General features: G+C 35.5%; 1 protein-coding gene across 11 annotated transcripts in view; it reads left to right on the top strand.

Annotated features, from left to right (window-relative positions):
* ZEB1 (zinc finger E-box binding homeobox 1) overlaps positions 1–13,869 on the top strand; it is a 189,833-nt gene that overhangs the window by 120,864 nt on the left and 55,100 nt on the right. For all 11 annotated transcript variants that reach the window (XM_045069140.1, XM_045069141.1, XM_045069135.1 and 8 more), the window contains one exon: positions 3,663–3,863. In XM_045069140.1, coding sequence (XP_044925075.1) covers positions 3,705–3,863 — 159 coding nt within the window. In that variant the 5' untranslated portion in view covers positions 3,663–3,704. The remainder of the gene's footprint in view (positions 1–3,662; positions 3,864–13,869) is intronic.

Below are 13,869 nucleotides of genomic sequence, written 5' to 3'. Positions count from 1 at the left end.
TACTCTTGTTTTGGTTTGGGGGGGTTAATTTTTGTTCTATAAAAAGGGAAATATAACAATACCTACTTCTTAGGAATTGTAAAGATTCAGTGGGATGATGATGATGATAAAATAATAATAATGGCATACACTTCTATAGTCTTTACTGTGTGCCAGACACTGATCTAAGCACATTTTTAAATCATTAGATCCTCACAACCACCTTATTCAGTGGATACTGTTATATCTGGGATTAGATTTTAGCAAGTACTACCAACAAGAACTACCAGCAAGAAGTTACTGTGTCCTTAACCACCTTCTAGTGAAAATAGATGCATTGAAAATGTTACCATTTTTCTATAGAAATTTCAATTCATATTGTGTTTTGTAAATTACATTTAAAGATTTTAAAAACTTTACTTTTTCTGTTTTCCTTTATCTTTGTTTTCTTGGAATTCTTCATTTTAATTAAAACTCAGAAACAGGAGATGATAATCACCTGTTTGTTAAGAAGGTACCACTCTTTAGGTAAACTATATTTTTTAAGCCAAAGTTTTAAAAATATAAAGGTATAGAGACAGTTAAGATAATGGACATTTTCACTGGCTACTGGAATTTTTCAGGGCCTGATTACTATTTATGCTTTTCATACTGGGCCTCTATTTTTTAAATTAGCCCTGTAGAGCCACAAAAGGGGAAATCCAGAAACACAGAAAGCTTTACTTTTTTCTAAGTTACACTAATCAATATAAGCAATTTTCACTGCTTTTTCTCTCAGCCAAGTAACTGTGAAGCAGAAGACAGTAAGAAGACTTGGAAAATAGTTATTGGTCTTTTTCCCATCAACCGATAAAATCTAGTGGATTGTTTTATTTTTCAAGTTCTATGCCACTTATTCAAAACATGCCTTGGGAAAATTCCCGAGATAACTATAAAATATATTCAGTCTTTTTGGCTTGACGTATTTAGCTTAAAATCTTCCATACCACAATGGCAACTCATACTGGAGGTCAGAGTCCTAGAAAGTGATGGGTATTCTTGAAGAGTACTTTGGGCGACAGTGACCCAGGCAGAATAAAACAGGGTGAAAGAACTCTGGGTAAAAAGAACCTAGTGCAGCTCAGGGTAGAAGGAACTTAGTGAAAACTATGAAGCATGCAAGCAAATACTGGAACGAAAATACATGTATGTCTTGAAGACTAATTCTGTAAGGTACTTTTTAAGCCTCAAATACTCCAAATGTAAATGTAGGGTTCGACGAGCTATATAGCTAATGAAATTGGTAATGATAAAACTGAACTGCAGGATTACATCATTAGAAGGCAAGAATAGCACCAATATAAAACTGTGGCCAACTCAAGATACTGAAGAATCACTAAACCTCTTCACAAAATAGTCAGAATTTCAACTATCCATACACACCCAACTATGGTGAGAGCTATGGAACAACCTTTGAGAATCATTCCCTTTATCTACACTTAAAATTGCACAATTGACTCTGCTCATTGTATGTGACTGGAATACATGAATTCCCCATGTTTCCATATCTGTCTGCTTTTAACAAGTTTTCCATTTGATTCAGGACTTCCATCTCTTCTAATATACCTAACAAATGTATTTAAAGAATGACCAAAGATCTGTTCACAAGAAAATTTGTTGCTAATGCTTAAAAAACACTTGGAAACATAAATGTTATCAATATAGTTATTGGTTAAATTCTATCTGTACAATGAAATGATGTGCAACCAGTGAGAGGAAAAGGAGAAATCTTCACATATACTGAAATAGAAAAATTTCTAAGATATGTTATTAAGTGTCAAAAAACTAGGTGGCAAACATTATAATGTGATCCCATATGTGTGTATTTAAAGCTGTATGTTTATATAGAGAAATGATATTAAATATGACATGTGAATACATTGAGGTCCACATTATAATTAAATAGGATAAGGTATGTAAAATGATTAGTATCATGCCTACCTTGTGCATAGACAAATTAAAATTTGCTGTTATTGTTGCTTTAAAGAGTGAGTCAAGGAAGGGAAATTTGGTGGGAGGGCTTTTACTAATTTTACATGTTTTATATTTTTTTGTACTAAACCTGTATTACCTTTATAGTAACATTAAAAAATAGTTTGCTCTTGGGAAAAGATTTGGAAAAAAATGTATTCACATTAAAGTATTTATAATACAACAAAACTTAATATTTTTCTTCTGGCACAAGATATTGAAGGATTTCTAATGTGGGCAAAAGGGTAGCTCCTGTACTCTTTTGAACAGAGAGGTCTTCCTAAGGTCTGTAAAAGCAGTTTTGGAGATTTTTGCTTATTCATTCTCACTGTGACATATACATCCATATTTCTGATTGTATTTCTTTCTTCCTTTTTTCAGGCATGTAGTATATATTTATACAGGAAGGAGTATATACATATATCACTTAAACATTTAGGTTATTATCTTCTTTCAAGAATGGTTGGAAATTTTGAGGGAGAAATGGAAAGAATAACTGAAAATAGTTATTGCTTAGTTATCTCAATGAAGCAGATTCCTTTTTTCTCCCTTTCAACCTTTGCTTAGCAAATAGGAATCACCTTGCAAATAATTGAAAAGAGATATTCCAGTGACCATACCCAATGGTGTACTGAATAATTTATCCCAGTAGAGTGATTATTACAAGGACTATAAAGAAAAAATATTGACTATACTGTATTATTTATTTTAGAGAATTTTATTTGCAGCTATTACTCATGGTTCTGCAAACGGTGGTCATTCCAAATACTTATTTATCTTCATAATGCTAATGTTAAGTTTTATTGAAATTCATTAAAAATATGGAAAGGATGCCCATCTGAAAACTTCTGAAAGTCAGTTATATTTTTCCAAAATTATAGACTTACATATAAACATTAGTTAAATCACGCCTTCCTTATGCCTTCCTTTCTTAAATCACGCCTTCCTTAAATCACGCCTTCCTTCCTTGGCTAAGTTGATTTGATAGATTTTTTCTTTTTTTAGGAGATAGGCATTTTATTTAACACCCTTTTAAAAAAAATGGGGGGCATCTGGGTGGATCAGTCAGCCAAGTGTCCGCCTTTGGCTCAGGTTATGATCTTGGGGTCCTGGGGTTGAGCCCCGCATCAGGATCCCCAGATTTGATAGATTCTTTCTAAATTCATGCAGGATTAATATGAAATGTATGGACTGAATTGGTATCTTGAAAATAGTCTTTTTTGTGGTTAACTTGAGGAGGTTTTGTTGTCTAGGAGAGATGAACTCTTTTCTTAACTGTGGAATGCTTTAAAGATTTGTGGCTCTAATTGTGCATAAGCAGTACCATATAGAATAAAGCCATTATGACTGGAGAGGATATTTAATGTAGTGTTTAAGAGCACAGGACATAGAAATAGACACTAGGGTTCAAATCCTGGACTTCCCACTTCTTAGCTATATGATCTTGGACAAGTTACTTACCTTCTTATGTCTTGGTTTCCGTTTCTGCTTTTAGTGTTATGTGTAGTGGATGGTAGATAGATACTCTATTTCATAAGGTTGCTATAAGGTAATGAGTTACTATTTATAGAGTACTCCTATTAAGTATTTTTTAAAATTTCTTTTTACTGAGGTATAAAAACTGATTTTTGCAGTAGTTGTTTTTGATTATTTGTTTCTTGTTTGTATTACAGTTACAAATTATAATACTGTGGTAGAAACAAATTCAGATTCAGATGATGAAGACAAACTCCATATTGTGGAAGAAGAAAGTATTACAGATGCAGCAGATTGTGAAGGTGGTGTGCCCGAAGATGACCTGCCAACAGACCAGACAGTATTACCGGGGAGCAGTGAAAGAGAAGGCAGTGCTAAGAGCTGCTGGGAGGATGATGGTAAGTTTAATTTTTTCATAATATTCTAATCTCTTGATTCTTTAAAAATATATATATATTAACTGAAAAGATAAATTTGGTGAAAAGTTTGAAATGATCTGTGAATTTGCCTATTAATTAATTGAAGGTGGTAGCCCACTTAACCAAAAAGTAGATTGTGAAACAGAATAGTAGTTACACTGATTATTTGTACAATGCATATAATATATTGCATTTTAGTCATTTTTTAACCAGAATCAAGCTTTCCATATTCTGTTGATACAATTGAACCTACCTGTAATTTCATATTGTAACTTCAAATGAAGACTCTACTTATAAACCTAGATTATATTTTAATACAGTAAAATTATGGCACAACTCAACAAAAATCCCAGAACAGATAAATCTCAGGAGTACTTTTAATGTTTGAAAGCTTCTTCCTCCTCCTCCCTGTTCTTCATCCTTTCCCCTTCCCTGCCTTCTCCCATATATCAGAATGCTATAAATCTTCACTCAAGTAAAATTTTTACTTTTATTGATCTCAAGCATTGTTGAATGGAAGGATTAGTGAAAGTCTTTCTAGGATGAGAGAGTCTCTCTACTTATTAATGCGGAATATTTAAAATTCTTCCTTATCTGTCAAATGAATAAATTGAGCTATAGCCTTTTCTTCTAGATCAAAAATTCCTCCTCTCTTCTTTTCCTAATAAAACTAAATTATTGAGCCTGTCTTGGTGGGATTTAAACAACAGTGGTATAAAAACAGAAGAATGTGAAGAAAGCAGGTATTATGAATTAGAGGGATTGGGGATTAGGAATAAGGGCATCAGCAAAGGCAAAGAGAAGCATGTGCAAGTGATCACATTCAAAGTTAGTCAAATGCAGCCTTCCCAACAAGTGGTTAGATTTGGGGAGGCCATCTAAATAGAATATCAAAACTCAGTTTAGGTAGTCTGGGGAAATGAGTCAGGTTTGCAGGTCAGAGAATCTAGATACAAAAATGTGGAAGCTTAAATAAAATGTGGATCTGATGATAGGCCCCCTATAGCAGTAGTTGAGATTTCTACAATAGGACAAATTTATAGCTAACAAAGAACTTTCAAAATCATTTATCTGCCCCCTCATTTTATAGCCTTGTTCATTGGTTCATTAAGCAAATTTTGCAGGAATGAATTTGCAAAAAAGTTGAATAAAAAGGTTCAAAAAAGTTGAATAAAACTGTCTCTATATGAAAAGTACTTATACTTTAATGAGTGAAAAGGATAAATAGTAATTCATTACAGTTTGATGTAGGTGTAAATTTAGAGTTCTGTGGAAACATTAAGCAGGAAAATCCAAATCAGAGAGAGGAAGAGAAGTCCTAAAAGAATTTCTGAGTCAAACAGAATTGGTCTTGAGTTATAAAGGACCAGTGGAGGTTGATTAGGTAAAGGAGAAGTAAAAGAAGGTGTTTCCAACAGAAGCAGCAATATAGATGAAGCCATAGAAGTTTGAACAAGCGGTGTTTACAGAAAATCAGAGAATAAACAAGGAAACGACTATGTAGGACACTGTGTACTAAGCCAAGGAATTTGAACTTTTACCTTAAAAACTATGAGAACATCATTGATACATACTTTAGAAATAAGTCTGGTAGCAATATGGAAAATGAATTTGGAGGGAGAGAGTATAGACAGATAGTGCCTTCAGTAAAGAGACTACAAAAACCAAAAATATAAGATTTGATTTGTTTTTACATGGACGGTAACAGATGTAAGGACTGACAATTCACAGGCTTCTAGAAAGTAGAACCCAGAGAAATTAAATTATTTATTTATTGTCACAGTTCATTAACAGCAGAGGTGTTAACTTATTAAACTATAATATTGAGCTCAAAACTTTTGGAAGCAAGGGTTGTCATATATATTTCCTGTCTGGGGACAGCATTGATCCATTGGCATAATTGATCCAAAGTATTAATATGGAAACAAGAAGGTAATGATTTTTCTGGAAAAAGGGGAGATAAGAGAAAGAGGGAAATAGAGGGAAAAAGAAAGATGAAAAACCAGTGAAGAAGTTCTGTTTCTGAAAATTTGCGATAAGTTATTTGAACTGTCTTAGCTGTATGACCTAAGTCTTATATGTCTTAGCTATATGATCTATGCTATCTGAAAATAACAAATTATGCAAGATTTTAAAATAAATAAATTCTCTTGAAAGCTTTAAAAGAGCTAACTAAATAGTAGGCATTAATGGATCAAAATCTAAGTGAGGACAGGAACCCATAAGGGTAAGCAGAGCACAGTATAGAAGACTCTGGCCTTAAGGACATTTGCCTACCCAGGTTAACATAAGCCATGGTTTTTCAGGCCTCTGAGAAAAAACAAAGCCTGGGACCACCTAAGAGCTTAATAGCAGATCCTCCCCTAGTATGAATTACATAATAATAATATGATGGACTATGGTGAACTAAAAGCAAACCCTCTACCATCCCTACCATCCTTAGGAGTTAGCAAACAAAATTGCCTTGGCCGGGGGGTTGGGGAAATAGAAGACTGTCTCTGCCAAGGAGTAACCACCATCTGTCTTGCACTGATTTATATTTTAAATTCACATTACTATATGGCCTGATAAGTCTCAAGCCATAACTGAGTTTTTCTAATTGCCAATATTTAATTTTATTTTATTTTAAGCAACTTCATTTTTTTACTTAAATATAATTAATCAACATAAAGTACATCTTTAGTTTCAGATGTAAAATTCAGTTAATTATCAGTTATATATAGCACCCAGTGCTCATTACATCACATGCCCTCCTTAATGCCCATCACCCAGTTACCCCATCCCCATACCTCCCTCCCCTTCAGCAACCCTCAGTTTGTTTCCTGTAGTTAAGAATGTCTCATGGTTTGTTTACATCTCTGATTTCTTTCCAGTCCATTTTCTCTCCCTTCCCCTTTGATTCTCTGCACTGTTTCTTATATTCCACATAAGTGAGTTTAAAGTAGAATTGCTGCGAGTACTCATTGGCACCAAGAAGAAGCAAATCCAAATCTTTTGGAGGAACATACCTTTATCCTAGCACTACAGAAATCTCCCAAATAAATTAGCAAGAAGAGAGCAACATGAGTGACAATTACCAGAAACAAAAGGATGTAGAAACTTACCCATAAAGACTTTAATTAGTAAAGTTATCAGATACGGATATAAAATGACTGTCATTTTTTAAGAAAAATGAACAAATTTGAAACTACGTGCTCTGAGAGAATAAAATATAAACCAGCATATTTTAAGAAGAACGAAGTAGAACTTCTAAAAATGAAAAATTATAGAAATTCAGATTCAAAGGATGGATTTTAATAACAAAGTAAACAGAATTAAAGAATCGGAAAATGGGGGGAATTATACTAAATACAACTCAGAAAGACAGATTAAAAATACAAAAAACAGGATAAGAAACATGAAGGATAAAATGACAAGGTCCAATGTATGTCCTGATTCAAGGAGAAGAAAGAAGAGGGAAGCAAGAATATTTGAAGAGATAATGGCTGAGATCTTTTTCAGAATTGACAAAGCACACCAGACCACAGACTCAAGAAAACTGAGAAATCTCAAGAGTATATAAATAAATCTACCCCCCTGACATTATGGTGAAATTGCAGAAAAACCAAAACAAAAAGAAAACTCTTAAAAGTAAATTCAGAAAAGTGAGATTTTGTTTGAGAGAGTGATAGACCGCTGAATTTTCAGTAACCACAATGGAAGCCAGATAGTAAAAAGATGCCTGCAAATATAGACTTCTGTACTTAGCAAAAGTATCTCCTAAAGAAAGGGGAAATAAAGTAATCATTTCAGGCAAGTTTGAAAAAAGGAAATTTGTTATCAGTAGACTCTTACTACAAAAGCAAATTTTAAGGAATGTATTTTACGCATGAGGAAAGAGATCCTTGATGGAAGATCCGAGATGTAAGAACGGAGAAAATTACAAATGGAAAAAATAGATACAATAGGTACATCATATTTCCTATGAAAATACTTTAAAAAGTGGATGTGACTAAATTAATTTCAGATAATATAAACTTTTAAAGCTTAAAAGCATTATTATAGATAATAGGATCACTTTAAAATAATGAAGGATTAAATTCCCTAATAAAATACTATTTTAAGTGTGTTTGTACCTAATAACAAGGCTTAAATATAGGGAAAGAAAAATAGGCAATCTACAAGGAGAGAAATACAAATCTAGTCACTGTGGAAGATTTAACACACCATGCTTAGTCATTGATGGAGTAATCACACAAAACCAATGAGAATATAGAAGGTCTGAAAGTATGCCTAAGGTGTATAATCTGTACACAATAATCACAAAATATTTTTCAACTACATGGAATATTTATAAAAAGCAGTTTTTAGAGGGAAATTTAGAACCTTAAGTACATATTTTAGTAAAGGTTCTGGCTAAAAGTCAATGGGCTAACCATCTATTTGAAGAACTTAACAGCAAACAAATTTTGAAAATAAAAACAAAAAAATAATGTAAAATTGAAAATAAAGCTACAATAAAAAAGGTCAACATAGGCAAAACTCTATTCTTTGAAAACTATTAAAAAACTTTTGACAAGATTGACCAAGAAAAAAGGAGAGAGAATATATAAATAGATGAAATCAAGAATCGAAGAGGATGGGACTCATGGGTGGCTCGGTTGGTTAAGCTTCTGCCTTCAGTTCAGGTGGTGATCGCAGGGTTCTGGGATCAAGTTATGCATCAGACCCCTTGCTCAGCAGGGAGCCTGCTGCTCTCCCTGCTTTTGCATTCTCTCTCTCTCACTCTCCCCCGCCCTCTCTCTCTGACAAATAAATAATATCTTAAAAAAAAAGAATGAAAGGGGACATAATTAAGATACTACAGACATTGACAAGGTTAAAGGAAGTATTGTGAGCAACTGCATTCTAATAAATTTGAAAATATGGGCAAGATACTAGAAATTCTTAACCAAACTGGCTGGGGAATAATTAGAAAACATGAATAGTCTAAAACCTCTAAATTGAAATGGTAGTCAAAAATATTCCCATAGGAGCGCCTGGGTGGCTCAGTGGGTTAAAGCCTCTGCCTTGAGCTCAGGTCATGATCCCATTGTCCTGGGATTGAGCCCCACGTAGGGCTCTCTGCTCAAAAGGGAGCCTGCTTCCCCCTCTCTCTCTGCCTACCTATCTGCCTACTTGTGATCTCTGTCTGTCAAATAAATAAATAAAATCTTATTTTAAAAATATTCCCATAAAGAGGTGGTGAAGATATGGAACAACTGAAACTCTTGTAAATTGCTTATTTTAAGATCAAGGTGATGCTGGCCTCATAAAATGAGTTTGGAAGTTTTCCTTCCATTTCTATTTTTTGGAACAGTTTCAGGAGAATAGGAATTAGTTCTTCTTTAAATGTTTGGTAGAATTCCCCCGGGAAGCCGTCTGGCCCTGGGCGTTTGTTTGTTTGGAGATTTTTAATGACTGTTTCAATCTCCTTACTGGTTATCGGTCTGTTCAGGCTTTCTATTTCTTCCTGGTTCGGTTGTGGTAGTTTATATGTTTCAGGAATGCATCCATTTCTTCCAGATTGTCAAATTTTTTGGCATAGACTTGCTCATAGAATGTTCTTATAATTGTTTGTATTTCTTTGGTGTTAGTTGTGATCTCTCCTCTTTCATTCATGATTTTATTTATATGGGTCCTTTCTCTTTTCTTTTTGATAAGTCAGGGCAGGGGTTTATCAATTTTATTAATTCTTTCAAAGAATCAGCTCTTAGTTTCGTTGATTTGTTCTATTGTTTTTTTGGTTTCTATTTCATTGTTTTCTGCTCTGATCTTTATGATTTCTCTTCTGCTGGGCTTAGGGTTTCTTTCTTGTTCTTTCTCCAGCTCCTTTAGGTGTAGGGTTAGACTGTGTACCTGAGACCTTTCTTGTTTCTTGAGAAAGGCTTGTACTGCTATATATTTTCCTCTGAGGACTGCCTTTTTGTGTCCCACAGATTTTGAATCATTGTATTTTCATTATCATTTGTTTCCATGATTTTTTTCAATTCTTCTTTAATTTCCCGGTTGACCCATTCATTCTTTAGAAGGATGCTGTTTAGTCTCCACGTATTTGGGTTCTTTCCAAACTTCCTCTTGTGGTTGAGTTCTAGCTTCAGAGCATTGTGGTCTGAAAATATGCAGGGAATGATCCCAATCTTTTGATACCAGTTGAGTCCTGATTTAGGACCGAGGATGTGATCTATTCTGGAGAATGTTCCATGTGCACTAGAGAAGAATGTGTATTCTGTTGCTTTGGGATGAAATGTTGTGAATATATCTGTGATGTCCATCTGGTCCAGTGTGTCATTTAAGGCCTTTATTTCCTTGTTGATCTTTTGCTTGGATAATCTGTCCATTTCAGTGAGGGGAGTGTTAAAGTCCCCTACTATTATTGTATTATTGTTGATGTGTTTCTTTGATTTTGTTATTAATTGGTTTATATAGTTGGCTGCTCCCACGTTGGGGGCATAGACATTTAAAATTGTTAGATCTTCTTGTTGGACAGACCCTTTGAGTATGATATAGTGTCCTTCCTCATCTCTTATTATAGTCTTTGGCTGAAAATCTAATTGATCTGATATAAGAATTGCCACCCCTGCTTTCTTCTGATGTCCATTAGCATGGTAAATTCTTTTCTACTCCCTCACTTTAAATCTGGAGGTGTCTTTGGGCTTAAAATTAGTTTCTTGTAGGCAACATATAGATGGGTTTTGTTTTTTTATCCATTCTGATACCCTGTGTCTTTTGATTGGGGCATTTAGCCCATTAACATTCAGGGATATGAATGACATTGAGAGATATGAATTTAGTGCCATTGTATTGCCTCTAAGGTGACTGTTATTGTATATGGTCTCTGTTCCTTTCAGATCTACCACTTGTAGGCTCTCTCTTTGCTTAGAGGACCCCTTTCAATATTTCCTGTAGAGCTGGTTTGGTGTTTGCAAATTCTTTCAGTTTTTGTTTGTCCTGGAAGCTTTTAATCTTTCCTTCTATTTTCAATGATAGCCTAGATGGATATAGTATTCTTGGCCGCATGTTTTTCTCGTTTAGTGCTCTGAATATATCATGCCAGCTCTTTCTGGCCTGCCAGGTCTCTGTGGATAAGTCTGCTGTCAGTCTAATATTTTTACCATTGTATGTTACAGACTTCTTTTCCTGGGCTGCTTTCAGGATTTTCTCTTTTTCACTAAGACTTGTAAATTTTACTATTAGGTGACGGGGTGTGGGCCTATTCTTATTGATTTTGAGGGGCGTTCTCTGAACCTCCTGAATTTTGATGCTCGTTCCCTTTGCCATATTGGGAAAATTCTCCCCAATAATTCTCTCCAGTATACCTTCTGCTCCCCTCTCTCTTTCTTCTTCTTCTGGAACCCCAATTATTCTAATGTTGTTTCATCTTATGGTGTCACTTATCTCTCGAATTCTCCCCTCGTGGTCCAGTAGCTGTTTGTCCCTCTTTTGCTCAGCTTCTTTATTCTCTGTCATTTGGTCTTCTATATCACTAATTCTTTCTTCTGCCTCATTTATCCTAGCAGTGAGAGCCTCCATTTTTGATTGCACCTCATTAATAGCTTTTTTGATTTCAACTTGGTTAGATTTTAGTTCTTTTATTTCTCCAGAAAGGGCTTTTATATCTCCCGAGAGGGTTTCTCTAATATCTTCCATGCCTTTTTTGAGCATGGCTAGAACCTTGAGAATTGTCATTCTGAACTCTAGATTTGACCTATTACCAATGTCTGTATTGATTAGGTCCCTAGCCTTCGGTACTGCCTCTTGTTCTTTCTTTTGTGGTGAATTTTTCCGTCTTGTCATTTTGTCCAGATAAGAGTATATGAAGGAGCAAGTAAAATACTAAAAGGGTGGCAACAACCCCAGGAAAATAGCCTTTAACCAAATCAGAAGAGATCCCAAATCGTGAGGAGGGAGAAAGGGGATAAAAAGAGGTTCAAAAAGAAACAAAGAGAAAAACAAAAGAAAAGAATTTAAAAAAGAAAATGAATAAAGAAAAGTATAAAAAAGAAAATATATATATATTAGATAAACTAGTTAAAAAACGTTAAAAAAGAAAAGGGCAAAAGTTAAAAAAATTTAGCAGAAGAAGAGAAAAAAAATGAAAAAAAAATTAAATTAACTGCAAGACTAAAAAATCACAGGGAGAAAGCCATGCGTTCCATGCTTTGCTTTTTCCTCCTCTGGAATTCTGCTGCTCTCCTTGGTATTGAAACCGCACTCCTTGGTAGGTGAACTTTGTCTTGGCTGGATTTCTTGTTGATCTTCTGGGGGAGTGGCCTGGTGTAGTGATTCTCAAGTGTCTTTGCCCCAGGCGGAATTACACCGCCCTTATCAGGGGCTGGGCTGAGTAATCCCCTGGTGTTTGCTTTCAGGAGCTTTTGTTCCCTGAGTGCTTTCCGTAGAGTTCCAGAGGACGGGAATACAAATGGCGGCCTCCTGGTCTCCAGCCCCGAGGAGCCCGGGGCCCCACTCCTCAGTGCACCCTCAGAGAACAGCGCCCAGTAACTCCCGTCTGCCTGACCTTGGGCTGCGCTACGAGCTCACTGAGCCTGCGGCTGGTTCAAGGTAACCCCGAGCTGTGAGCTTACTGTTGGCTCTGTCTCTGTAGCCAGCTTTCCCGTTCCAATACCCGCAAGCTCTGCGACACTCAGACACCCCCGATCCTTCTGTGACCTTGCGGGACCTGAGGCTACGCTGACCCCGCGTGGGCTTCGCCCCGGTTTAGCCTCTGGAGCGATGTCCCTCAGCGGAGCAGACTTTTAAAAGTCCTGATTTTGTGCTCCGTTGCTCCGCCGCTTGCCGGGAGCCGGCCCCTCCCCACAGGGTCTATCTTCCTGTCGCTTTGGATTCACTTCTCCACCAGTCCTACCTTTTAGAAAGTGGTTGTTTTTCTGTTTCTAGAATTGCTGTTCTTCTTCTCTTCGATCTGCCGATGGATTTGCAGGTGTTTGCAATCTTTAGATAAGCTATCTAGCTGATCTCCTGCTAGCTGAAGTAGTCTCAGCCTGCTGCTTCTCTGCCATCTTGACTCCTTCCCCTACATTGCTTATTTTAAGTGCTATGTCACTCTGGAGAAAAGGTTGGCAGTTTACCATAAAATTAAATATAAACTAAACTATATGACCCCATAGTCCCACTCCTGAGTATTTTTTCTAGGGAAATAAAAACTTAGGTTTACCCAAAAACTTGTACACTAACTCTTTTGTCCATAATTGACAAAAACTGGGAATAACCCATTGTCCTTCAACAGGTGAAAGGATAAGGAAACTATCATATCCATATAATGGTCTTCTACTTAGCAGTAAAAATGAACAAACTATTTAAATAACAAGTTGGATGAATCTCAGAGTCATTATGCTGAGTGAAAGAAGCCAGTCTCAAATGATTACATATTATCTGACTCCATATATATGACATCTTCAAAAAAACAAAGTATATGTGGGGTAACAAATCAGTGGTTATCAGGGGCTGGAGCTTGGGACAGAGTGACTGTAAAGGGATAGCATTAGGGAATTTGGGGGCATGATGTAACTCTTCTATGTCCTGATTTTGGTGGTGCTTACGTGAACCTATACATGTGTTAAAAATTAAAGAACCATACACCAAAAGAAAAAACAATAAAATTTTCTGTATGATAACTTATGTATCTGTATGTATATATTATAAAATTTATGGTTTTTTCTGTCCTACAAAGAAAACTGTAGTGCAGATGGCATCACTGGTAAGGTTTTCTAAGCATTCAAAAGAAACTAATAATTCCAGTTTTAGACAACTCTTTCAAAGCCTAGTGTAAGAGGGAAGATTCCTCAGCTCTTTAAATGAGGCTACCATAACCTCAATACCAAAAACAAAATAAGTATTAGAGAGTAAAATTATAGACTCACTCAGTTGTAGAAAGACAGAGTAATTCCAAGCAAAGTATTAGTTATTCCAAATATTTTATATATATATATATATATACATATACATA

Source organism: Mustela putorius, unplaced genomic scaffold, assembly GCF_011764305.1.
Source record: "Mustela putorius furo isolate JIRA1106 unplaced genomic scaffold, ASM1176430v1.1 tig00003913_pilon_pilon_pilon, whole genome shotgun sequence".
In the NCBI taxonomy this organism is placed as follows: domain Eukaryota; kingdom Metazoa; phylum Chordata; class Mammalia; order Carnivora; family Mustelidae; genus Mustela; species Mustela putorius.
Note: the sequence above shows the minus strand (reverse complement) of the source record. Positions and strands in the feature narration are given on the sequence as shown.